Source organism: Coloeus monedula, assembly GCF_965178545.1.
Source record: "Coloeus monedula genome assembly, chromosome: 3".
Lineage (NCBI taxonomy): Eukaryota > Metazoa > Chordata > Aves > Passeriformes > Corvidae > Coloeus > Coloeus monedula.
The window spans coordinates 51,453,651-51,480,599 of record NC_138783.1 but is presented as its reverse complement, the minus strand read 5'-3'; the positions used below and the strand labels follow the sequence as shown (position 1 = coordinate 51,480,599).

The 26,949-nt window shown below is 39.7% G+C and overlaps 1 protein-coding gene across 2 annotated transcripts in view; it reads left to right on the top strand.

The window, feature by feature from the left end:
- DCLK1 (doublecortin like kinase 1) overlaps window positions 1-26,949 on the top strand; it is a gene marked incomplete at both ends in the record, with an annotated part of 229,957 nt that overhangs the window by 95,768 nt on the left and 107,240 nt on the right. For both annotated transcript variants that reach the window (XM_082279245.1, XM_082279246.1), the window contains one exon: window positions 18,803-18,902. In XM_082279245.1, the coding sequence (XP_082135371.1) occupies window positions 18,803-18,902 (100 nt within the window). The remainder of the gene's footprint in view (window positions 1-18,802; window positions 18,903-26,949) is intronic.

Here is a 26,949-nt window from a genome sequence, read left to right as displayed (position 1 = left end):
AAGATGAAATCAGAATCTCATTGCAACATGGATGATATTCATTTGTCATCTCCATGGAAACATCTATTTATCAAGACACTGCAGCTAAGACTGTAACAAGAAAGTAAGCAATTGCTGGGATGCAGGGCTTTTGCTGGGAAGCAGACTTAGCAAACAAAAGATAGCATTATGCAGGACTGTGGCATTATTTTTGAAATTGGTGATTTTTTTTAAGAATACATAAACCTTTCACCCTGAAGGATGTGGATTTTGCTGTGTTTTGAAATGTTGAAAAATACCAGTAGAATGAGGAACAAAAAGCATAAATATCTTGAGCAATCTCTCCCATCATCACCTGTTGTGGTCCATGTGCTCTCAGGAAATTCCAAAGCTACAGAATTGCGTGTCTCCCTGTATTCAAAGTACAGCAACGCATGCCCCCTGCATATAACATCACAAATATAAACTTAACTGAATTTAACAGCTAGTGCTTTTGCAACAGAAAGAATTTTTTGTGAGGTACATCAAACTTCCTTAAAACCCAGGTTAAATCTATTTGTGAGAAATAGGGGACTTGTGGAAAAGGCCCAAAGGTATAGTAGGTATTGTTCCTCAGGACTGGGCTCACTCTTTCTTCTCTCAGACAGATTATTCTTTTCTCATTTAAGTAGTCACAATAGTGCAATCCTGAAACACTGTTTAATATGTCATTTCATAATAGGCTTGAGTTTTTAGTTTTATGGATGTAAGCAGTGGCTCAATACTATTTTTTTGGTACTCTTAAGACAGCCTTCACTGTGTGCCAGAAGGTAAGCTCGGAGCTTGTGATGCTACAGAAAGAGAATGAAAAGCTTTTTTTCTAACTTTTGTTTATGGTGTGTTTAGCTTTTTGAATCAGGGAAGAACTTTCCTGAGCTCCTGGGTGATGCTCTCCCCAAGGAATGCCACATGCCCTCTCTGGGGCAGGTGATGCAGAAAGGAAAACAGCATTTTCTTCCCTCTAGAGCTTGACTGAAGTTTCCACAGCTAGATGAAATGGTTACTGCTCTTCCTCGGGAGCATGGTCAGGAATAGTTTGGCCTCTGGGAGAGGTAGTGAAGACAGATAGCTTTGTAATTTGATGTCCAAGTAAAGTGGTTGAGGAAAGGGATTGTTGGGGGTGAGACTTGTTTCTGGTAAATTGTGGACACATAACCTGTTCTGTTATTTACTTCTGCTCCAGTTTTGTTTATGAAAGGGACTTGCACTAAGGTTGGCTTTGGTTTTGTCTTCTTTTTAAGGGAATGAGCTATTTTGAAGCATGTTCTTAGACTCCTTTTAGAGTTTTGGCCTCTAAACCTGTGCAAGGTCTGTTTATCACCCTTTACAATTCGTTATAAAAATCGGGATTTTAAGAATAAAATAGTCAGCTTGATTTTGCAGAATAGTTACCATGTGTATGGCCATCCCACAAACGGGGCATACATTTACTTCCAGCATGTTAGCAGTCCTTGTGACAGGGAAGCATACCTATGTTTATAAAAATGGTGCAATTTATTGGTAACACAAAGTATGCCTGATTGTGTGTACACTTGAATTGATGTTGTCTGGCCATGGTGATGATGTTCTCCTGTAGTGCCTCTTGTCCCATGTTACTATGGAGAAGGAAGGTGCTTCAGCAGGACCTCATTGTTAGCTCCAACTGTCAAACATGTACCCTCTCCAATTAATTCACAAGTGCAGAATATTCTTTCACTATCTGAGAGCAAAAAAAAAAAAAAAAAAAAAAGATGAAGAGTAAGAAGTGAGACAACAAGGTGGGAGTAAGGCAATTGAGGCAGCAGATATTAATGGGAAAAAGAGTAAGAGTGGGAGGGTGATGGCAGGAGAAAGCAAAATGAAGGGGAAAAAAAAAATCACAAAATCACAGAATTGTTGAGTCTGGAAGAGACTGCTCAAGGCCATCTGGACCAACTCCCCTGCTCAGGCAGGGTCACCCAGAGCAGGCTGCCCAGGACTTTTTAGTGTCCAGATGGCTTTTTAGTGTCTGAGGCTGGAGACTCTTGTCACTTGCCTGTGCTAGTGCTCAGTCACCCTCACATTAAAATCTTTTTCCTGATGTTCAGAAGAAAAATGAGAAAGTGTGAAGAATAAATTCATGCTATGAGTGGGGAAAAAAAAATTTAAAAAAAAAAGCTTGGGTGATTGCCCGCAGGCAAGCTTAGCTTTAAGAAAAGCTAAGTTCATGCACCTGAAAGTGTCAGAAAGGGAGAAAAGCTTTCTCTTGGATTTCTCACCCTTAAAAAGACAGAAGTCGCCAATCTTGAAGTCACCAATGAAACCTTCATTGAGGATGTAGGAGAGTCCACTTACGATCCTTATTTCCCCTTCATTTCTCCATCTATTCGCTGTTTCGCCCCGTGAGCCTGTCCGGATCTCAGGATGCCGAGTGTGCCGCCGTCGGTGCGTGCGCCCGGGAGCCCCGAGCGCGGCGGGGGGCGGTGCGGGGGGCGCGGGGCCGAGGCGGGCGCGGGGCCGAGGCGGGCGCGGGGCGGTGCGGGGGGCGCGGGGCCGAGGCGGGCGCGGGGCGGTGCGGGGGGCGCGGGGCCGAGGCGGGCGCGGGGCGGTGCGGGGGGCGCGGGGCCGAGGCGGGCGCGGGGCGGTGCGGGGGGCGCGGGGCCGAGGCGGGCGCGGGGCGGTGCGGCGGGCGCGGGGCCGAGGCGGGCGCGGGGCCGAGGCGGGCGCGGGGCGGTGCGGGGGGCGCGGGGCGGTGCGGGGGGCGCGGGGCCGAGGCGGGCGCGGGGCCGCAGCTCCCCCGTGTGTGCGCGCGGGGCGCGGCAGCGCCGCTCCGCTCCTGCCGCCGTGCGGCGCCGGGCTGCTCTCCCCGCCTGCCCGCAGCGGCTCCGCCTTCACGGCAGCGCTCCAGCAACGCTGGCTCCTCACGGCAGCTAAACTATCGCAAGGACACGGTGATCCGAGCGAGTGCGGCACGCGTCGCTGCGCGTTTGGGGTCTGCTCTGGGTAGTTCAAATTGAGTGAAGAGCTCTGGAGCCGCTGCAGACGGACCGGGAAGTGTTTAGCCTCATTTGGAGGCAGTATTCGTTTCTCTGAATATTCACGGCTGGTGCGGAGGCAGGACAAGGCTGCTACCTGCCATTAGTGTGATGAATTAATCCTGAAGTGGCCACTGATGAATTCAGCAAGGTAGACAGTAATCTTTGCACAGGGAATATTTTAGAAGATGCCCCAGATAGTAACTTGGATCTTTATGTTCTCCTAAGCCTTCAAGTTGGTTGAGTCATTGTGCCATTTAAGTGTGGGTGGCTTTCCCCCACATGAATATGTTTCCATTGACTTCTGGGTCTCTTTAAAAGAATTAATACATTACTTGATCAAGTCTGTGTTTGCAGAAACAAGTTCTAATGTACTCTGGAGGATCTTTGGCTATGTTTTACGAATCCCTGTAAGTGCTCTCTTCCGGTGTTGTGTCTCCATTTTGTCACCCTTCCACACTGATTCACAGGTTTAGGACGTGTTAAGACAATTAGGGATGATGAGTAAATGTATTTGCAAAGGTTAACTAGAGGTTTTTATTGACACAGTAAGCTATTACGTCTGTCAGCAGTGAGACACCTTGAAAATTATTCAAAACACTTAAAGGTGTGCTCTTTCTCTGAACTGCCTTTTCTGAAATCTGTCTCTTTCCATTCAAGGGTCTTCTGTTCATGAATTTAACTTTCGTGAATACATTCCCTCTGTGTTTAATTGCAGGTAAAGAGAAATATTATTTATTATATCTTTGTTTAAAAGAAGTATGCCTAAATCATGAATTGCCAAGTAAAAAGACCTATAAAGCATTTTTCTGGATCCTAACACTGGCCTTATACAGATCCATCACTGGTGGTGCTAAAATCTCTGGCTCCTAGTGGGAGCCTATTCTGGGTCGTTGTAGGTTATTTCTGTACCAGGTTACTGCTCTGAAGTAGGCATTTTGTATGCTTTCAGCTTCATTTTTCTTATAAGAAGGGAAAGCATGATGGCAGCCTTTTGGTTTCAGCAAAGAAGGGTGATACTAAAGGCTATTCATCTTGAACAAAAGGCAGAGGAACTACCTCCAGAAAAAATGCAAAGGAGAGGAAGAAAGTATCTTTGGCAATTGTAGAGTTACATTTGTTTTAAATGATTGGGAAAACTCAAATAAGAGTGTATGTTTGAGGTATTTTTGGCTAAGTGAATCTGTTGCTTGTTATAAATTTGATAGAAAATTGTAATTATGTAGCTAACATAAACCAAATGTTTCTCATATACATTGTTGCTTAACTTACATTGAGAAGAGTAAGGATGCGGAGAGCCCTTGAACAGTTTTGCATGTGGCAGCACTCTGCAAGCGTGGTTGTGAAAGTGATTTTTCTGTGTTCATATTCCCCTTTTTCAGGTTTTCCTTTAACCAATAAAAAGACTTAAATTTGGATTTCAACATCAAGTTATTAATGCACTATCTTTTAAGAAAGAAAAGCCTCTCTTTTTTTTTTTTTTTTTTTTTTTTTAAGCACTACCTGCACTTGCTGAAAGGAATTAACAACACTTCCAAACTAATGAAACCAGTTGGAGTAATTGGAGCCTTGCCATTAATATGAGAGTGCTTATCCCCTGTCACGTGCCTAATGTTTGTGAATATCATTCAAGGACTCCTTGAATAGTCCCAAGACTAAGACTGGCTCATAATTACTTCCATCCCCATCAGAGTGTGTCACCATCTGTGACTGTGTGGGCTGTGTATTCAGTTCCTTCTTTCTGCTTTTGCCTCACTTGGTAATTGTGTTTTTTTTAATGTTGCACAAATGACACAGCTTCAACAATTAGCATATCCACAGCTCTATCTTTGTTCTCAAGTGGTTAAGATACCTTTTCCTCTGCTTTGCTTCCGAGCTGGCAACCTACTTCTTTCAATTTCTCAGTTAACAAAAAACCCAAAAACTCTGCAAAACACCACCACCAAAACCATATGCAAGCACAGGAGAGAGATTCAGGCTATGAAATTTCACAGATATACCTAAATTTAGAAAAGATAACCTGTTTGGACAAACCTTAATTTTATTATTTTTCTTTTCTTATAGGCCAGACATTTTCTGGTTCATCATGTTGGCAGCTACAAATAGATCCTGGAATCTTTAGCTCTGTTTATATTGATGCATGTGGGATGTGTAGAGACAGGTATATGGACAGAACTTCATTTCCTAGGTTGTTCTGAATGCAAACAATGAAGTTGGGTGCTGTGTGGAGATTGGCTGTCATGGGGATCTGGCCCTTTGTGCTGCAGAAAAGCATCAGTAAGTGAAAAGGAAATTCAGGAACACAGCAAGGTGTTATCACAGGTGAAATTGCTTTTGGTGCAAATTTCCCTTCCCAACACGGTGCTGTTTTCTGTTATTATATTTTTCTTTTGAACTTACCTGTGCCTAGCAGCCTTCTGAATTGCAATTCACTAAATTCTCCTACGTTTTGTAATGTGGCTTCTTTCATGCTGCTTTATCACATCATTCCCTACGAGATGTAGGATCTCACAAGTAAAGGATTTGTAGCTGTAGGCTATTAAGTTTGAGTTCATAACAGGTAGTAGGATCAGAACACAGGGGATACAATTCAAATGATGACAAAGTTTTGTAAGGAACAGCCTAACAGATGAATAACTTGCTGGGCTTCTGCACCTCCAGTTCAACAAGTTATTTGGGGCTGCACTGCCTGAGCATAGATTGCTTCATCGTTTTGATTTCATTTGGGGTTCGAGTCAATTCTTCAAATGTGTGTTAAATAGCATAACATTTCCAAGCGCATCTGGCAGATATTTTTGGTATGGCTTTTGCATGTGAGCAGTGCTGCACTGCCAGCAGAGATGTGCATCTGCATCAGGGTGTCAGTTTGATATATCTAATTATATCAAAAATAATCTAGACAAATTCCTTTGGTACTTACTACATCTCCACATGTTTCCTCTAAGATATGCTACAGATTAAAGTAAGTCAACCGAAGGGTGCACAGATGAAATTAAGCATGAATGCAATGCTTTTGGCTTGTGCAATTTATAAATACACAGCAGTCAGCTTGGTGATGAATGTGAAGGGTTACAAGGCAGCAAAAAAATTTCTTTTTCATTTTCTTAGTCAACAAGTAGTTTTGAAAATATGGTACCAGTATATTGTAATAATTTTAATCTTAAAATTAATGGCTCTGGATATTGATTCTTTGTAAAAGTATCTCCTTTCAAAGTTTATAGCTTAAATATTAAAAAAAAGTTTTTTCTAGCAAAATAGAAAGGATTCTGAAGGAATTATTTTCTATGCCATCATACTAGAGCTTTCAGATGTGCTTGAGGAACCTCCTCTTCAACTCTCATTGTAACACTAATTTATTGTATGTTTTGCTGGCAGGGATTTATCTGAAACTTACACTGATTACATCTTTTTGTGTAGGTACATCTTAGCAGGTTCCTTTTTAAGTCTCAAATCTTTCAGTAGTCAGTTGTGACTCTGTGTATCAGCTTTTTCCAAGTGTTGGTCTGAGGTTTTTGCTTGCTTTCTTTGTTGTCAGCTCTAATCCTGATGGTTCACATCATATTAATGGATTTATATAAACTCTTGCTTATTTTTTGCTTGCTAGATTTAGTAATGTCTCAGGATTTGCTGTACAGAACACAGCCTGTTGACTCACAAGCAACAGGCTGTGTTCCAGTAAGAAACTCTTACATGAGAAAGCAATCTCCATGTTCAGCATGCCTGAGAAATCTCAGCAGTTGTAGCATCTGCCTGTGAAGTGGAGACAGTGTTCTGACCAAGGTGTCTCTTCACAGAGCTGGGCTTAAAATTCCAGGTTTTTGTGATTATTGCCTGTGTCTGCTCTCTCTTCATCCGTAAGCTTTTGAACTCTTTCACATTGTAAATTTCTGTAGGTTGGATTGTCTCGCTGCATTTCCTACCTTTGCTGCTCTGTCCTAAAGAGCCACAGCCCAGGGAGAATGGCAGTTTCAAGAATCACTCCACCAGAATGCAGATTACACATGTAGACCATGGTTACATTGCTTAGCGTTTTTTTCTGAACAATACAGTCTTTGTCAATGGCAATACCTTGAATTTGTAATAGTTACTGGCAAGAAAAATTCCATGATTAATTTCCCAAGAAATGCTCTTGGGGAAATAAATAATTTGAACAGTGGCTTTGCTACATAGACACTTATATATTAATATTAATGTTTATTTAACATGCTCTCTATCCATCTTGTTAACATCTGTTGTAATAATGGAAATTATTGCCAAATAGTTTCAAGAGTGATGGAAACGAGATAGCGTGCATCTGAATGTGTGTTTGGATTGGATTTTAAATTTATTGTCTGTATTCTGCACTTAGAAGAAAAGCAATCTCTCAATTTTCACTTTTCTTGATCATAAAGAACTTTAATGGTTGAAATAATTTGATCTGGTTATTGAAAGGATTACTATTATTGTTCAGCCCAGCCGACCCTCTGGAATTTGTGGAAGGTGTTTAGCTGTTGGAGCTTTTGCATTTTGTGCTATTTTATTGCCCTTATCGTTACACGAAATGCTACATTATCAGCATACTTGTGTTGTTTTTGTACTGGTTCCAGCTGCAGTGTGGGGCGACTTGTTGAAACCTTGACATCTGTTTTCCCTTTTCCTCCTTTTTTTTCAGACTTCAACCATGTTGCTCTTTTTCAGTGTAGCACGCTGAGCCTTAAGTTAGCATATGCAGCCAAAAGCCATCACACAGCTACGTTTCAGTTTATGATGGAGTGCTGTCCTGCATACATTTTATTAATGGTTATGCCTGAAAGAAATGGAGTTTATGGCATTATCACCAGAGTCCACCATAAGCCAGTAAGCTAACATGAGAACACTGTGTCATGGATTTTAAGGTGATGCACTGGGATTTTGGAATTAAAATGCTTCCAAAGAAGGGAAAATAGGTCTCCCACCTCTAAATGCATTTGGGTAGCTATATATTTTTTGCACAGTCCATCTGCTGCTTGAAATCGGTGGTTGAAATCTGGTTCTAGTGCAGGCACAAGGTGTGATGGGTTCAGTTCAGATATTAACTCTTACAAATGTCATGCTTCAACCTGCTTCTGTAGTGCACACTGTCTTTCTCACAAGAGCAAGAAAGCCGGAAATATTCCCACACTTGACAAAGGTGTACTAAGGCAGGTTGCTCTGAGTTGAAAGACAAAAGAAAATCTTGTATTTAGGGGTCTTTCAAGAAACTGCTCCTGGAATGCCACCTAATGTCGTGGTAGTCTCTAAATTGGATGCTTTTGTAATGGTGTGTAGACTATAACTTTGAGCTTTTCATGTATCAGTCAGTGATGTATATAATATAATTTCTGTTATAGAGGAATTGCAGTATCTAAAGCAAAATTTCCAATCGAAGATTTCCATCTGGATTTGGATTCAGACAGCTAGTAAATTTTATTTGGACCAATTCCCAGATAAGCTGTGTTTTCTGCAGTCTCCAAGGGAAGCCTGTGTGATCTCCCAGTGTCTCAAAAAATGATTGCAGCTTGCTCCCACAATTCCCAGCTGGGAAGGTAGAGAGCAGCATCTGGCCAGCCAAGCAGAGCAGGACCCAGCTCACAACCTCCTGCTGAGCAGAACTTCACAAAAATAAGCAGACCTCTAAAAAAAAATACGTAGTGGATGGAGGTAAAAATTAATCAAATGCTTCTGTTCTAGCAGTTAATTCAAGGATTCATACTTGCCTTATAGCATGAGTTTGATAGATCTCTTACTTGAACATGGAAATAAGAGTGTTGTACGCTTTCGGGTAAAACGGTGAGAGTGTCTTTTGTTGGAAAATTGTATTGATTTCAGGGAGAAATTGCAATCAGAAGGCTTTACTGGTGTGCAGGAATCTTGAAAAAGCTGATTTTGAGAAACATGGATTATGTGCACCATATTTTTTATATTTCTGAACGAATTACAGTAAAACTACTTCAGAAGTAGCAGACCCCTTAGTTTCCATTTCAGGTAATGGGCCAATATAATGTATTTACTAAACACAGTGAACATGACTGAGCACCATGATTCATTTCACCTAGCTGTAGAAGCTTACTCTGAAAAATTTTTTTGTCTGTACTTTAGCAAGATATTTCCTTTTTAACTCCAAACCTGTAATTATAATTTTCAGAAATTGACACATGATTGCATTTTTCTTTTGAATGAATTTATTTCACCTAGCTGGTCTCTGCCTCCTCATTTAGCTGCTCTAAGCAACTAGAAGGATCATCAGTGAAAATTTATCATGAAATGTGAACAATAGAAATTCGTAATTGGTTGTTCTTGCATACTTGAGAAACTTTAAATGCAGGCATGAGAAAGTAGTCCAGTGCTCTGCTGTTCACAGAAAACAGAACAAAGCTATGGATTTTAATTTTTTAATGTATCCAGAATGGTGTTCTAGAAAATAATGTTATTCCAACGGAGGTAAAAAATACTATTTTCACTTTTAACATGATTGATGATTGAAGAGCAGTTTGGGGTTTTCTACTACAGGGCCTTCAAGTTGTGGGTTTTTCTTTTATAAGAAGTTCTGCCATACAAAGGCCTCCTTCAGCCCATGATCTTGCAACTGTCACTTCTTTTTGAAGGACACACTGACCAGAGCTTAAGATAGTTTAAGAAACTGCTCTGAAACCAGCAGCTTTTGTGCAAGTCCAGTTGCAGGAGTACAATTATTTGAATGACAAAGAAGTAAAAGTAAACACTATCTTGACTCAGAGGATATTAGCATACTGGGATTCCTTGCTCCTTAAATCATAGACAACATATTCTGTGCTTAGTTTTTCGGTTTCTGAGTATTTAACAGTAGAATTCAGCCATAATAAAAATAAAAAACACCTCACAGGAGCATTGTATCTTTTTCATCAAAATCTAGCTTTTCTAGCTTTGTAAATTGTTTCCCTTGTACACACACATTCTGAAATTCAGTCTCCAAAACTATTTTAGTACCTCTAATAGGGCCTTATTCAAGCACCCGAAGTCAAAGAGGTTTTATTTTGCTTAGTAGTCAGAAATTAGAGTAATATTAATTTCCTGTTTCTTAGGGTTATGTGAGTACAGTGTTTGCAAATAGTTGCCACCTGTTTGGACATAAAAAGCAGGAGGGCTGCTGGAGTCCGCACTTGGCGTGTCTGACCACTAAATGGTAGTGTTGTATTGCAACTGGTAAAGGAAAATACAAGAATACAGCAAAGGAAAAAAAAATAATCCAGATGTAGTTGAACTCTGCTACCAAGTCTTAACTATTTTTCCATTGGCGCATTGATTACATCTTCTGCTGTTAAATCAACCATCCTATCAATGTTTGATTGTCCTGAAAAAACATCATTAGTTTAATAAGAATTTATTTTAAATGTGTGAGGAGATTTTTTCTTCTCTGTTCTGGTGTTTGAATTGTCCATCACGAGCATGCTGGTCTATTGTGCAATTGCTGTGGGATTTTATGGTCACTAGCAGGATTCAGTTTCCTCCAGTGCAAAAGCCACATTCTCATGGCTCTTGTCCTGTCTGCCATGAAGCAGTTTTTGACAGGAGGAGTCTCAAGTGCCCATGTTAGGGGTTCCTATAGAGAAACCTTTGACAAATCTGAATGCTAGTGCTTCTCAGTATTGCAGTCACACATAAGCCCATGAGGTGTCGGTTGCTTTCCTCAATTTCTGTAACAAAGAAGCCTGTTTACTATATTATTTTTAGTCTAACATAGAAATTATTTAAGTTTCACATAATGTTTTGAGCCAAGGTGTAGTAGTTATTGTGCACTAGAACTGCAAACTTCCTACTATCTTTATCTGAATTTTAGGAGGTTAAGTGGAAAGCTTTTAAAAAGGGCTTGTCACAAAGTGAACATGTGCATCAACAGGAATGTGATGGGACATTTGAAAAACCTAATTTAAGTTGACTGGTTTTTTATGTGTGCCACTTTTGGTGCAACACAGAAAAACAAAACTGCGGATATTATGATTAGTGTATAAAGCATAGTGTGAAAGGTTTTCTTGTCCTTATCAAAAGACTTTACTGACCAAGAGAGAAATGTTTTAACTGAGGAAAGTAGATGATTTTTTGGTGATTTCTTTTGCCTAGTCTTAGCTGGACAAAGACCATACAGGCTGAGCTGTCTGTATCACAGAATGATGTTGATGAATACACACCTTAGAAATAGAAGTAGGCTGATACTATATTTTCAACAAACAAAAAGGGAGAGAAACCTCTGTATTGGTGGCAGAGGGAGCAAAATAAAGAGCAGTGAGTCCTGAGCCAGCACTGACCAACATTCAGCTGTGGGGAGAAAACGTGCAGGGCAGGTGAAGCAGGACTCCCCAGGGTATGGGGATGCTGGCTTGTTTTCCATCTGCTCCTGTGAGGCAGCAGGAGAACAAGCTATTTCTGCTGCTTTTGAGGATGAAAATTCATAGGTATTTAAATATGATGGTGCCTTGTGTTCATCTGATTTGCGGGGTCAGAGATACGGTCAGAGGCATTACTCTGCAATGCGGCCACAGAAGCCAATTGGCAGAGACTGGCTCCAGCCAGCTCAAACCCCTGTGGTAACATCTCTTCATTTACGAAAACCCCCACAGTACCATCTCCTCTTCATTTACAGAGGGCACTCTTGTAATGAGAATCTCATGATAAAATGCTCTTCTTCACTGAAAATCTCTCACAGCTTGATGATGCAGTTGTCACCATGGAGATTTCACTCCAACAGCAAAGAATGAATTTGGTGCTGTTTGACTTCGGGAATGTGTAGCAGATACTTCCCAGTGGCTTCAGCTAAGCCACCACCTGAGGAGAGAACTTGGATCAGAAGCTGAGAGAGGAAGTACATATACACTGATGATAAATTATATTTTTTGTAGGTGACCGGATCTCAAGAAACGGCATGTGTGTAATGACAGATAAATGTGAAAGGGCATGAATAAAAGCCTCAGAGCCTGAGCCAACAGGAAGGCAAATAGACTGGCCTTAACCTTGAAGGAAATATTCAAATGTGATGGTCTGTGAATTCCAGCTGAGGTATAATTCCTTTCCCTCAGAAGGAAGGGAGGGGCTGAGGTTCCTTGAGAAAAGGGAAGAAAAAGAAAGGCTTGCTATCAAATGCATATTTAGAAAGAACAAGGTTGGTTTTTTTTTTTTTCCCTTCCCCAAAGGCCTTACTGATATGTTTGGATTTTTCATTTCACAGAAATTACCTAAAAAGCAGTATGGAATGTTTAATTTCTGATTTTCCTGAAGCCATGAAATCCTTCTGTATGAGTAACAGTTGATTGTTTTACTGCTCTGTCTTCTGAGGGCAGCTCTACACAGTAAGCAGTATGGTACAAAATTGAACAAAGTTTTGGGAAAACTAATATGGGAAGCAGGCCTGTACTAGCAGCCTTATACTACTGCATAATGTAGTAATGTAGAGAGTCTCTTCTGTTACTGCATTGCTGCTAGGACTAGGAATGATTCTCCTCCCTCTCTACTCCACTCTCATGAGACCTGCAGGGGAGTGCCACAAAAATGATCAGAGGGCTGGAGCACTTATCATATGAAGAAAGACCAAGAGAGCCGGGGTTGTTCAGCCTGGAGAAGGGAAGGCCCTGGAGCAACCTTATCGCAGCCTTTGAGAATATAAAGGGGGACTGCAAGAAGTCTGGGGACAAACTTTGTAGCAGGGCCTGTTACAATAGGACAAGGGGTTTTAAATGTTTTTAAATATTTTTTTAACTAGAAGAGGGTCAGTTTAGATTAGATATTGGGAAGAAATTCTTTACTGTGAGGGTGGTGAGGCACTGGAACAGGTTGCCCAGAGAAGCTGTGGATGCTCCCTGCCTGGAAATGTTCAAGAACAGTGGCAGGGCTCTGAGCAACCTGATCTAGTGGAAGATGTCCCAACTCAGGCAGTTGGACTAGAGGAACTTTAAGGTCCTTTGCAACCCAAACCATTTTGTGATTCTATGATTTATAAGCTCCCAGGAATATTCATAGCTGTCATGAGACTTTTTACTGACTGCCAGGGTAGATGGCAGTGAGATAAATTCAGTATCTGAGATATTTCTTCATGAAGCAATAGATAAAGAAAGGGGAAAGGGATAAAAATAAGTAAAATAAGTACTGCAAAGGTAGTGGTTAGTGGAAAATATGGTTTGGCTAAGGAGAAAACTGAAAGGAAAATATCAGTAAAGATCAATTTGAATCTTAAAACAAGGAGGGGCTTCTTTTTTTTAATTTGAAAAATCAGCCAGAAGGAAAGTAAAGGAAGAAAAATAGTAGAACAGAGGTATGGTGAACTCCTTTGACATGAATAACTGAAGAGACCTGCCTAGGAATTAAACATTGAGGCTGAGCGAGCAAAAAGTAGCAGGAAAATGAAAACAAGCTCTGTAATAAAACTCATAAAACATGACACAAAATTAATGACTAAGAGCCCTAAAATCATGAGTCATTTAAATACTGAGTTTTTTCCAAGGATGAAACATCTTTTAGTGTCTTTTTCACTATCAGGGAAATGGTAATCAAACTCAACATGAGATTGTTTAAGGTTCAAGAAGGCTACTTTAAAATAGATTTAAAACTTCCCATCTGGCTGACCATGGGGTGAAGTCTGGAAGGCAATTGCCACTGACTCTCTGCCTGCCCCATTCTTTGGACTGTTCCTTCCCCACCAGCCTCAATTACCTCTCTGTCACCCTCTGTGTGTGCTCCTGGCTGGTAGCCCGTGTCTCCTCCTTCCTTAATGCCTCGTATTTTCCTTTTGCCATGCTCCACTTTTCTTTTGCTTTTCATAAAACCTATACCCACTTATCATGTGAGTTCTCCTTAGAGCCTTCTGCATCTTTTTTGGTTTAACCACCTCATTTCTTTGTCCTCACTTTTCTTTCCAGTTCTCCAACAGCCGTGGTGCCTGAGGATATGCCAGCTTGAGGTTTTCTCATTGCTCATCCAAAACAGCTTTCAGCTTTGAGTCTAATTAAGTTGTTATTAAAAGAAGACAAACACACACAATACCCTCTCCTTCTTTTCTGTCCAAGAACCCAGCACTATGAATATTGTAACAAAGAAGTGACATAGTAATCATGGTGGTTGTTGTGTAATGTGCAGGTGCTATGAACTGTTCCTGAATGCAGTGGAAAATTTTATTTTCTTAATTTTTTTTTTTAAGAAATCAGTGTTTCAGTATTAACTCGATGTGTGGTCAACTTTAAAAGAATAGAAAAGTATTTGATCTGCTGTGACTGATGCAAAGAATTTTTTTCTGTTTTTTTTTTTTGTGGATGTGTTGTAAAACATGAATTTAAAAGGTCCCTGATCCCACTATAGCCAGAATACAGCAGTTTTAAAAGAGGATTGCATCTGTAGCTTTCGTTTCATGCTTTTAGCAAAAAGATTGATTCAGTCACTCTCTCCATCCCTCCCTCCTTGCTTCCCTCCTTCTTTCTCTTCCTTTCTTCTCCTTGCCTTTCCCTCTCTTTCCCCTCTGTTCTCCTTTCCCTCTCTCCCTTCCTCTGCACCTCTCCAAACCACTTCTGGCTGTTCTTTCTTACTTGGGGCAAGAGAATATAACCAGGTGTTGGCTGTACAAGCTGTTATTCTTGGGCCATCTGTGCTCCAAAATGTGAGGCACAAATTCTTATATGGTTTGTATCTCTAACAAGAAGGGTCTCCATAACAAGGGTACCAGCTCCAAAGAGGTGAGCTTAACTGTTTCAGGCCAATCAAAGAAAAAGTCTCCGTAGCAGTTTGGAGATTTCTCATTGGTTCCAAATGCTCGCCTGTTTAAAGAAGGAAAAGTGAAGATAATTTTTCAAAATTCCTATAGTGTATATGGTGCAAAGCCAGGCCTGAGGATGTGTTGGAAGACAAGTTTGCTGCTCTTGCTCCCTGTTCTCCTTCTGGGACAGCTCCGATCTGCTTTGTGTTTCCCCAGCAGCTGTGGGTGCCTGGCCCATCCAGGTCCTCCCCGGGTCCCTTCTGGGGACACAGCTGATGTGGTGCTTTGAATAGAGGGTCAAAGCACAGTAGCAACTGCTGAGGTATGAAATAATTTGGGGGTCTTCCTAGGTAGACACCTGTGTTTCCCACTGAAAGGGCGGAGGGGTGTCTTGAGTTGTTTACTAAGGCAATGACTTGTGTGGAATCCAGGCTTCACCATGTACAACTTATTCAGGGGACTTCAGGCATGATGAATTCTTCAGCCTCCTCTGTTTTTCATGGTTATGGCCAGGTCAGCCAGTCTTATTTATGTGCCTTGCCTGTAGCCAAAGCCTGCACTAGTGATCCGTTGTCTTTCTCACCACCAATACAAGCACTTCCTGGCCTCTGCTAATGCTACTGTTATTTATTCATTCCCCTACAAAGTATAAGACACCATTAATGTTAAATAACATCTCCTTACCAGAAAGGTATTTGTTAAAAAGAGTCACAGAGTATTTAGTACCATGTGTGTGGCAGACAATATTTTTTCATTTTCTTTTTATTTAAGGTGTGTGTTTGACTGCTCCTGCATTGGCGTTTTTTTCCCCCTGTGAGAAATGTCCTGGTATAAAAGATGAAGCCTTATTTGTGAAAGAGAAGATGGATTCTGTGCCTTGAAATCAAACAGAAAAGTCCAAGGGAGGCTTTTGTAATTCACTGTTTAAAAAAGGACTAATTTTAAAGCTGATCATGTGCATCAGAGCACCCTGACCTCTCAAACACTTGTATGGTCCAGCTTAGGTGATAAAAGTTCTTGATCTTATAAACTGTAACTTTTTAGAAGCCGTGTTCCCCAGAAGTGAAAATGGGTAATAAAAAGCAGGTCCTGTTGCTTAGCTGATGACTGAGTGTGAATAGAAAGTGTTTGCAGATTTCTCTCCAAAAAAGCCTGGAAGGGGGTGCTGTGTATTTGTCAGATGCCTTTTAATTTAACTGCTGAAGAAAGTGAACTTGCAGAGAGAGCCAGGGATGCTGAGACAGAAAGGATGGAAAATGCAGACAGTGAAGGACATCTCAGGGCTTCCAATAATAATATAAAAAGGTACTGGAAACCTTAAGATAGGTTATGCTGAAAAAGATGGATTTGGAAGCAAATTGTGATCTTGCTATAACCTTTCTAAAATCTAGAATTATAATTCAAAAATTATTAAAATTTCAGGAGGCAAGAAAAGCTGTAATTTTACATATGGAGTACGAAACTGAGGGCAAGGAGAAAGAGGCAAGCATAAGAACACTTTAAATTATAAGTGTAAAGTTTAATAAAATCCAGTGATATCTAAGCACAAATTATTTTTTGTGTGTTAATCCTATTTTCTTTCTTATTTGCATATAAATTGCACTGATTGAACCTGAGATGCTTTAAAAAATTGGCATAGTTGAGCCTGGTTAGGTGTTGCTACCTGCATTTCAATGTCCTGTTTAGGCTTGAAAGAAGCCCTCTTAACTGGGCAGAGCCAAGCACTTCTGAGTTTTATTAAATCCATAAATTTTTTTTATCAAACATGTATTTAATTTGTATTTATGTTTGTTGTCAAAATAGCTCAACTTTATGCCTAGAGTTCCTTATTACTGTTTTGGTTCTAATACTCTGCTTGGTATAAAGAAAAATGTAAAAGTTATCACTCCCCAGAAGTGTGTCAAAGTCGGGAAGCAAAAAGGAAATCACAGGATTTTTAATGTTATTCTGCAAATTAGTAGTTTTGTACATGCAGTGGGAGAGGTGGCAATTTCAGAGGAACTTGACTGAAGGGAAGAGATATTTGAAGTTTGGTGGGAGTATGGGGTGGGAAGATAGGCAGGATATGTCTCGTGGACAAAAAAGAAAGATGGGAAATAAATGAGTTTATTTAAACGTTGCTGAGGCTGATACAATAATAGAATATAAACTGAGTGGGAACATGGTAAAAAGCTCTATCAAATATTTACATTTTTGATGTTGGTGTTCAGGTAGTATGTAGTGTTAAGATGACAATGGTCATAGAAATAGGGTTGTGGTGGACCTGAATATAAAAGTACATGCATTGCTTAAGGATAATTTAGGAAGAACCTTTGTCCTTTTTTTGGTATTTATTTCATCTAGCTGTTGTTCTCTCAATTTCCTGTTTTTTTCATTTGCTAATGTCCTAAAATTGTTTTAATTGTGAATAGTAGTCTACAAGCAAGTCACGACACGTACTGCTATTTTTCTTCCTTGAGACATTTCTACTATAGAGGCTCATAACAGCTGTGGATGTCAAAGCCTTCAGACATGTTTCTGGGAAGCATTATATGAATTTTATAACCCCTAGACACCAGTTACTTCAGATTGATGGGGGTACTTTTTATGCCAAAATCTGGCAAAATGTCATTAGGTAATTCTTTCGCTTGTGTTTTTGTAGACTGAGGGGGCTTGTTTGGATGAGCTGGACTTTCTCAACTGTTTTGTCAATTTTTGGAGGTTGTTTATGTGTTGCTTTACTGGCTGTAGACTTGAAACCCTATTTGTGAAATCAACCTGTTCAAATATCAGTGCACTATTTAATTACAAAACTTAATATAAAAATATATAAGCAAGCCTACCCTTGTAGAATCTTCTTGTAAATGTGAAGTGAGAACAGATTTTATTTTGTTCTTTTTTTTTCTTTTTTTAAAGATAGGTAGATACCCGTTTTGTTTTTTAAATTTGTAAAAGCTGGATCAGTAAGTCCAAAGCCAGTTTTTGGTAAAAGTCATAGATTCTTTGTTTAATACGATTCCATATTATTGGAAAGATTAAATTGTTAAGCAGTGCCTTGTAGAATAACTAAAATCCGTTGTAAGGAAATCCTAGAATAGAATTATTTGGGTTGGAAGGGACTTAAAACTCACCTAGTTCCAACACCCCTGCCATGAGCAGGGACATCTTCAAATAAATCACTTTGCCCAGAGTTGCATCCAACTTGACTTTGAATGTTTCCAAGGATGGAGCATCTACCACCTCTCTGGGCAACCTGTTCCAGTGTTTCACTATCTTACTGTAAAAAATTTCTTCCTTGTATCTGCCCTCTTTTATTTTAAAACCATTACCCCTTGTCCTATTGCAACAAGCCCTACTGAAAGTCTGTCCCCATCCTTCTTCCAAGCCCCCTTTAGGTACTGAAAGGCTGCAATAAAATCTCTGAAATCTCCTGTAGGGACATAAAAGCACACCAATATAATCCTGACTGTTCATATATGGGAGTAGAAAGAGATTATCCTTTTACTCAGTGCTAGAAGAATTATTCCCAGCTCATCTGACTTGGCTATTTAGCTTGGTGCCTTTGAAGAGGACTTCATAGAGGGAGAGTGTGTGAAGGAGGCTTAGTTCACCCACATGAGTTTGATTCCCTGTCACAGAGATTTTGCTGAAAGAACTGCATTTGGTTCTGCATACAAAGCTGTAACCTTGTTTCATTGCAGCCAAATGATAGAGATGGGAACTGAAAAGCAAGTTAATTACCCACTAACTCCTGAATGGTACCTTGTGCACAAACAGAAGGCGTTTACCTCATACCGTAGATGCATCGTGTAATAAATCTGACACTTCCAGCTTTGTGTCTTATCTTTCATGCACTGTCCGTAAAACTTTTTCTCACTTGTGACAGATGGTCAGAGCACAGCTTTGGAATTTATGAATTTTATTAATTTAATGAAATTATGAAACTTATGTAGACTACTATTTTTGAAATTTATGGAGATGAAGCCCTGTTGATTCCATTAAAAGTGAAGAATTTTCATGCAGATGGAGACAAAGAGGGATTTATTGTTACAATTCTGATGATGAGGTATTTCATACAATGTCTTTCTTTCCTACTTGCTTGCAGGTGATGTGCCTTCAGGATTTTTTTGGCGATGATGACATTTTTATTGCATGTGGACCAGAAAAGTTCCGTTACCAGGATGATTTCTTGCTGGATGAAAGTGGTAAGATGTATTTTTCAAATGTTTACAATGAGAGTAATAGGCAGATTTCCATATCATGCTAATTAAACCAAAGCAATATCACCTGAATTGGTTTCAGAAACAGAAGAAGTATTTTAATTCTAAATACTGAAAATAAGAGAATTGAAAGCAACAATAAAGCTGTCTACCTATTGCAGCCTAAAACTTGATTTCAGCCTGAATTTCACATATCATAGGAAATGTGTTTGGTGGAATTCCTTTCTCGTGAGGTCTTTCATGTTTTGGCTTTGAATTTATTCTGTTTCTTTATTGCAATTTCTCAGGCTCCCAATGCTTACCATTGAGATTTGGATAATGATTCACAGGTAATATGATATAGAAAGATAGATGCAATTCTATATGGAAGATAAATATAGTCAGCAAATGCAGACCAAGTCATCTGAGAAAATTTAGGGAGTTTTCTGTTTTTCAGAGGCGACTAATATAATAATGAAATCAATGTATGTAATCCTCTGAGGAAAATGCATGTTTTATTTTCAGATACTTTTATTGTTACAAAGAATATTCCTGACTTAGGAATCACAGTTGTAAGGAAAAAGAAGAAAAAACTAACTATAGGCTTTGTGCATTTAAGCAAACAGACAAAGAAACAAACCTGCCAACAACACTGAATTTATTTTTGTGTAGAACAAGACACAGCAAAAGTTTTATTGCTCCTACACTCTTTCTCAGTCCATGGTATCTTTGTAATCCATTGGTATCTAAATCACTCATATTTTTTCAAACTCTCGAAGGTCTCAAAGAACACTTGACTGAAAAATCAGTCAGAGAAGATTTTGTTACAGCAGTAACCACTTCACAGTCATTATGTACATACCTGTTTAGCTTCACCACTTCATCATGGTTTTTGTTGCAATTATACTCTCACAATTCAGGATGGTGCAATTATGTTTCACTGGCTAACCTGTGAAACTGGAGAGCTTCTTGGTTTACCCAGCTCCAGACAAATGGTCCATTAAGTTGTATAGGAGCAGAAGGCAGCAACTTGTGCAGACCTGACTCTATGAGTTGAAGGGTGACTCTGAAAAAGGAGGTGTCTTCTGGGCACAGGAATGACCTTTTGTGTCAGGCACAGACAGAAGCAAGAACACATTCTACATTCCTCTAGAGGACCTTATAATATGGAAATAAAAATCAGAATAGAGCACCAGATCTGCTCTTTGCAGTAATGAAATTACTGTAGTTGCCTCTAAGGCAAAATGTACTAATGGTGAAAAAGTAGCTTTAGTCATCTTTAGGATGTGAGGGGGACATTTGAGCAGCAGAGGTTGCTGATTCCAGGTGGCTTTGTGCCCAGAATGGAGGTCCTTGCCTTTAAGGAGAGGAGACCTGGGTAGTTGACTGTGTAGTCTGGATTCACTTGCGTCTCTTATCTGAAAGATGGCACTGGTGGCTGCCAGTCTCCTCACAGTGAATCGTGTGGCAGTTTTTCCAGCAAAGACACAAGAAATGCTGACAGCAGATTTATCTAAAAACACTTTGGAAGTATGTAGCTGGTTTTTGGAGGTCTAGTGTCAAAGTACAGACATAGCCTGACTCAGCTTAGTCTTTGTTTTTCTGGCATATCTGCAGTTCTTTGAGTAAGCAGTAACTTTCTCTGAAACTTCGGTGCTTAAAACCATTTTATAACTGATCTTAAAAAAAGAGAAATCCTTAAAATCTGTGGTGAAAACACAACTTTAGCTATTTGTTGTAGTGTTTGCTTTTCTATCAGGCAAAGATTCAGTGAACATTGAGAGTTTTTACTGAAGGAGTGAAGAAAGGGGAGAAAATCAGATTTCACACTCCATCTCTAATTCCTTTCAGAAGTGTACATCAACTTTGCTCTCTCTTTTTCAGGAGGTTTGGTATCTGAGAATTTGTTTAGGTTTCCTGCCAATAATAGCTGATGTTCCAACTGATATGCATCTAATCAGCCTTCTCTGAGCAGGAGCAAGAGTTGGAAAGAAAACTAAAAAAAAAAGAGCTTTTAACTTGTTTTGTTTGGCAAATGAAGTTTGTGTGATCACAGTGTGTGTCTTTGCATCCCTCATAGTTAATCTAAGAACACTACAATTATTAGGAAGTGCTGTCAACTGTGCAAGGCTTGTAAAGTCTGTCTCTTCTTCCCTGAAAAGCATCTTGAAGCAACATTCTGCTGGTTTGTCACTACATCCCTCCAGTATTCTCCAGTTTCAGCCAGATGATGAGAATAACAGTTAAGGTGTTGCAGCAGCAGGAGTGAAGAAAAGCAAAACTTGAAGGTGGGAAAGAAAAGTAGAGAGAATAAATATACAAATAATCAGGGTTCTGGGCTTTTGGGAATTCTCAGGGAGGAAGACTGCCATTGTTTTATGGTCTGGGTTCAGAACTCCTGATACTAGGTGTGAGAAAGAGGCAAAGTTTAGGGGGTTGGGAAGCCAGTCACCTGTACTGGGATTCATTTTAGCTAACACTAGGTAGCTGCATGTAGGTAGATACCTGGGACTGAGCCACTCCCAGTAGATTTCTTTCCCAGTAAATAAAACTTATTGACATACTAGATGGTAGATGTTTGGTTAAGTCAGTTGAAAGTGGATGTTTCGAAGAGTTCATGTGAATTATGCTCCAGAAATGTCTGGTTTGAGGCATCTATATGTCTGGTGTAGCTGTTCTTGTCTACATTTTATGTCTTTAAAGTTGCTGAAAAAACTTTTAGGATGAGATTAATTCTACCCTATCAGAAAAGTCTAAAATCTCATCCTTTTGCATTATTTCTAGTGATCTTTGTTTCTCCTGCTCCCATGGCTTGCTCTTGCCCTTGGATAGCACATTCTAAGAGCCATAGGATCAGAAATTTAGAAAAACCAGTCTAGAAGTCAGTGAATCAACCTCCCCATCTAAATGTGGGATTAACATTCCACATTTAGTTTCTGGCATACTTGTCTAACAAGCCCCTTTAAAGCCTGTGATGAGGAAGAATCTGTATCCTCCCAAGACATTCTGTCCCAGTGGTAAACTCTTCTTACTCTTTTTTAGCTATCTTCCCAAGATTCCCTTGCTATAAATGAAATCCATTACTACATTTCTTATCTACTTTGACCATGGGAAACAGATGATTCCTTTTTCTTTGAAAAAATCTGTGGGCTCATCAATTTTCTTTTCTTTAGGCCGAACAATTAGTTCAGCTTTGATTTGACTTCAGGCTCAAATCTGCCCTTGAATGAGGGTGTGTGTTCCTTCTTTATATCACCTCCCTTCTCTGTTTTATGTCTTTCAGGAAGAGGCATTGCATATCCCTTTGGCAATCAGTTAAGAGAAGTCAGTTAATTAGGGATCCATCAAAGAGAAAAAACAAGCAGTCCTCATTATATACTGCAGTTTCTTCCCTGCCTTGATGTACAGATGGTTTTCATGCTAAACACACTGTTTATTGCATGAAATGCAGAAACAATAGGCACTATCCCCATCATAATTCCTAGCAATCATCTCCATGATCAATGGCTACAATAGCCACACACACTTTTATCATGAGAGCTGCAGATGAGACATAAAGATGCATGTGAGTGACCATAAAATTAAGAAGTAAATATTCCTTGTATGTAAAGCATCAGTGATGATGCTATTTTCATGCAAAGTTCTTATGGGATATGTAAGCACAAAAGCATTACATTAATGAAGCACACATTACAGCGGCTTGTAAGAAGAAAAATTCCTCAGCGTAGAGTATGGCAGTGACTGCTTCAGGCATTGTTAGCTTGCAGTTTTGGAAACTCTCCCAGAAATCCCAGGTTTTCTTTAACTGGATGTTCAGTTTTCAAAGAAGATGTCAGAAGATGACTTTCAATAGCCCTTAGCTGTGTGTTGACAAAGATTAAGGTTTAAGGGCCACTCTCACAAAAATATTTGCAATCAGCTATTATTTACGCACCTAAATAGGATTTTGGAATGTGAGTAACTCACGAGATTTGCCCTAATTCAGAACATCTCCTTTGCTTATACAGGTATTTCTTTCTCAGCACTGTAAATTAAGAGACTTTTTTAAGCTGTCAGTATTTGACTTAATTTTTTTAATTTTTTTTTTTTTTTTTATGTTCTGTTAATGTTTCTGAGTGCTTTGGAAGCTTGAGAGTTGCACAAAGTGTATGGCAGACTTCATCAAGTACTGAGATGCATCATGTACAAAAGCTGCAATCTCAGCTGGCCAAAGCCCGTGTCTCTGCCTCGAAGCAGAGTGTAACCAATATAGAATGTCTGGATGTGAAAACAACTGCAGATTGCTTGTCAAAACCACATATTACTGTTATGGAAACAATGAAGAGAATGACTCTGTGTTAGGGGAAAATTAAGACTGGAATCTTTAAAACCTAATTTCACTTTGGCTTTGCTGGCCTGTTAGTCCTCAGCTCAGCATCTCTGTGCCAGCAGTGTTACTGCTTCATCTTGCCAGCAGCAGACAGCTTGCCAGGAAAATCTGAGTCCCGTGGTGTCCACACACACGTGCGTGCCTGCATGGAGGCATGCACACGCATCTGATCCAGGAACTGCGGTTAAGGTCAGGGGTATCATGTTTATCCCTGTTAATAGCTGTCATGTTTCTGCAACCTTCATTAATCTGTCCTTCCTAAAAGAGGCAGGAAGGGGAAATTGGTTATAGTCCTCGTCTACCCTGATTTATAGGACAGAGACTGATATGTTAAGCAGCTTTTGGCTGGACTTGGGAGTGGAGAGCATGCTGGCTGACTTACTCTGCCCTCATCAAAAACTCGTGCTTTGGCAATTGGAAGGTAATGGTGGGTTCTGAGGACTTTGAGATACAACTTTGCTTTCAACAGAGGCATAAATATAAAGTGTTCCACTGCAGTGAGATATTTTCAAATGTCAGCAACTGCTGGGCCTTGGAAACAGATATTCTGTGTACAAGGAAGAAACAAACTAAGGCAGGAGAGGCCAGGATCTGGATGTACCACTTATACTAACAGTTCAGAAAATGAAGAAGGACAGAAGTTGCTTTTCCAATGGGTTTGCATCCAATGCCCCCTTTATCTTCCTACTCCAGGACCTCCATTTTCATCTCCACCCTCTCTTAGTGCTGTAGGCAATTGCACAGTACCCTCAGCTCCGTCCCATTTGGCACATCAGTACTTGTCTTCATTCCCTTCCTCACAATAAGTACTTTAAAAAGGTCTCATTTTATCCAGTAGTGGGACATTCCACAAGTTTCCCAAAAATTCTCCCCTCACTGAGACCACCTGTGTCCAGCTGTGCTGAAAGTACCTCCCTCCCTAGGCCTGTGCACCCAGCCCAGCTCTGGCTGCCGGGAAGCACTCGGCCGTGTGGCGGTGTGGGAGTGACTCACTTGTTTCTCCTGGGTTAAACTCTTCAAAGGAGGATGCTGATCTCCAGTTCAATGCTCAGAACAGGCTGGTAGCGTGATCGTCAGGTGGCTGTTAATAGAATATCATGTGGCGTTCATGAAATAAAATCTGTAGTAACGCTTGAGTCAAATGAGCTGCTCACGTGAAAAATGCATTCACAGAACCTCAGTTTTATTCTATGCAGCATTTTCTCTTTGTTATAGGTATGTTCTTGATTACATAAGCCCACTCCTTTATCTGTTGTCTGCAAGCTATTTGCTTTCAATATTCTCCACTGTGTCTCCCAGGTCTACTTATTTGAGACATTGCTTCTCACCTTTCTGCCTAAGCATCTCTAGCAGGGAAAGCTTGGCCACTTAAATCATAAATCTTTGCTTTCCCCCTGCAGCTGGCAGATTTATAGACATGAATAAGGGATGTTAGATCTTTCAAGAAGATGACATATGTGCTTCCCAGTCCAGATTTACACTGAAATGCATGTCCCTTTCCCCAACTCCTCACCATGCATGCATGTAAATTTGCATAGTTTTCACTTTTCATCCATGTTGCAGTGAAGAAGTTGCCTGTATGTATCGCCAGGAAAAATTGTGGTCACTTACAACTTACAAAACAGCCATTGAAACACGCCAAACTGTAATACTGCAGTCAATGCTAATTCATCCTGCTCATTGAGCCAAATGTTCTTCAATATGTTTTCTGCAGTATTTGCTTTCCCTGATGTCTGTTAAAAATAGCATGAATTAAATGCTATCCAAAAAATTAGAACTGGTGGAAATTCCCATTTCATCTGCATAATGAGGTTTGAGTGTGCATATTCCTTCAACCTTTTTCAGCAGTAAAGCTGATTTTGGATATAAAAATGCTAAAAATTTTGCACCCAAAAATATCAAGGATTTCCTCAATAATATTTACATATTAATAAATTGTATTTATGTTGGGAATTTATAAAACTTCAGCTTGTTTTAAAGAAAAGAGAAATTGTTACTAAACATCATCAATGTCATTATCTTAATATACAAGGGAATTTAATCATAACTGCTAGTGTTATTAAATAGCAAATAAGAGAGAAGACAGAATATTTATTGGTTTTGTATAGCTCGATATTTTTGCTCTTTCATTTTAATTTTTTCTTGTAACTTCTTGAATATTTAGATTAATCAGGTGGTCCAGGAGAACATTTTTCTTACAGAACATTTTGAGCTATTTTCCCAAACTGTGAACATCTCAGTTGTATATCCAAATGCAGAAAGTGCAATTCCAATGTTTATGACCACTTTTCTAAACAAATTTTCAGTTCTGGGGAATAAACACAGAAATTTGATACACACAACAGGGTAGATCTTGGGACTCAAGCTCTTACTTTGACTGTCTCATATCTATTTTTTTGCCATGGAAGTTGCTTTATTTTGCCGCCTTTGATGATATTCCAGCTTGTATAATATTCCATCCTAGATCACAGGTCAAGTTTTGAGCTTGTGTGTTCAGTCTGATCCTCAGGAGATGATAGCTTCCAAAATAGCAGCTTAGTTTCAGTTCTTTTTGGGAGAGATTTTTTGTTTCACTTTTCCAGTTCTAGTGATGATGGAAGTAGAAGATAGCAACTGTCTATTATGATCTCCTCCACCAAGTTTGTTGAGTAGATTGGTGAAGACCACAGAGAAGTTTTCACATCAGAAATGTTTAGAAATTGCCTTTCTCATATGTTTATCTTTGTGCTTTTCTTGTCTTGTTAATTAGTCAGGTAAAATGGAGCATGCAGTGTTGGTAATCTTGGCGAGTACATTTGTGCTTTTCACAGTTTGAAGATGCATTCCAATGCTGGAAACTATTAGAATCTGACCAATTTCTGGAACAGTGTTCTGTTACGGGAGATCCTTTGGATGAGCACTACAGTCCCATTTGTATGGCACAGCTTTGAGATGAATAGTTCTTGTAGCATCAGTGCTTCATCATTAAGTCTGAGACCTGGAGCAAACTGTGCCAGCTGCTACAGGGTATTAGGATGTGCCCTGGAGACCTGCCTGTTCTTTGGGTGGCATGGTTGTACCAGAGCTTTTGTATGGAGATTAGACTCTACTTTTCGGCAGTAAAATTGGACTGGCTCGCTAAATTGACCACTGTAATTTTCTACTTTTCGTAATAGATACAGGCCCTCTTCCTGGAGTTTTGTCATGTCTTGAGTAAGTATGTGCGCACTTTTTTTAGTGCCAGAGCTGTCCAGATACTTTTATACTGGCAAGATATTTTGAAAAGAGCATAATTATTCAAAATCCAGAGCTCTTTAGCTTTTAGAAAGAAAAAACGTTCTGAAAGCATATGAGGAAAATGTATTCATCCTTAATACTGACTAAAAGCTTTTTTAAAGTCTTATCAAACATAAACTTCAGCATAGCAGCTGTGGGAGAATCAAACAACCTGGAAAATATTTCAAAGTGGTGAAGTCAGAAAGTGGAGTACACCAGTGATAGATATTTGTATTTATACATATTCAGTGAGGTACTGTGCATACAGACACAAATATATCAAGTATAAAGGCCAGTAGAAGACTTCTGAATAATGTCTGTGTTGGTCTGCACTGCAAAACTGGCTGCTCACAGTGTATGCTGCAAGAGTGGTTTGGTGCTATTATTTTCAAAATGCAACCTACAGAAATTTCCCATTGAAAACCTCAA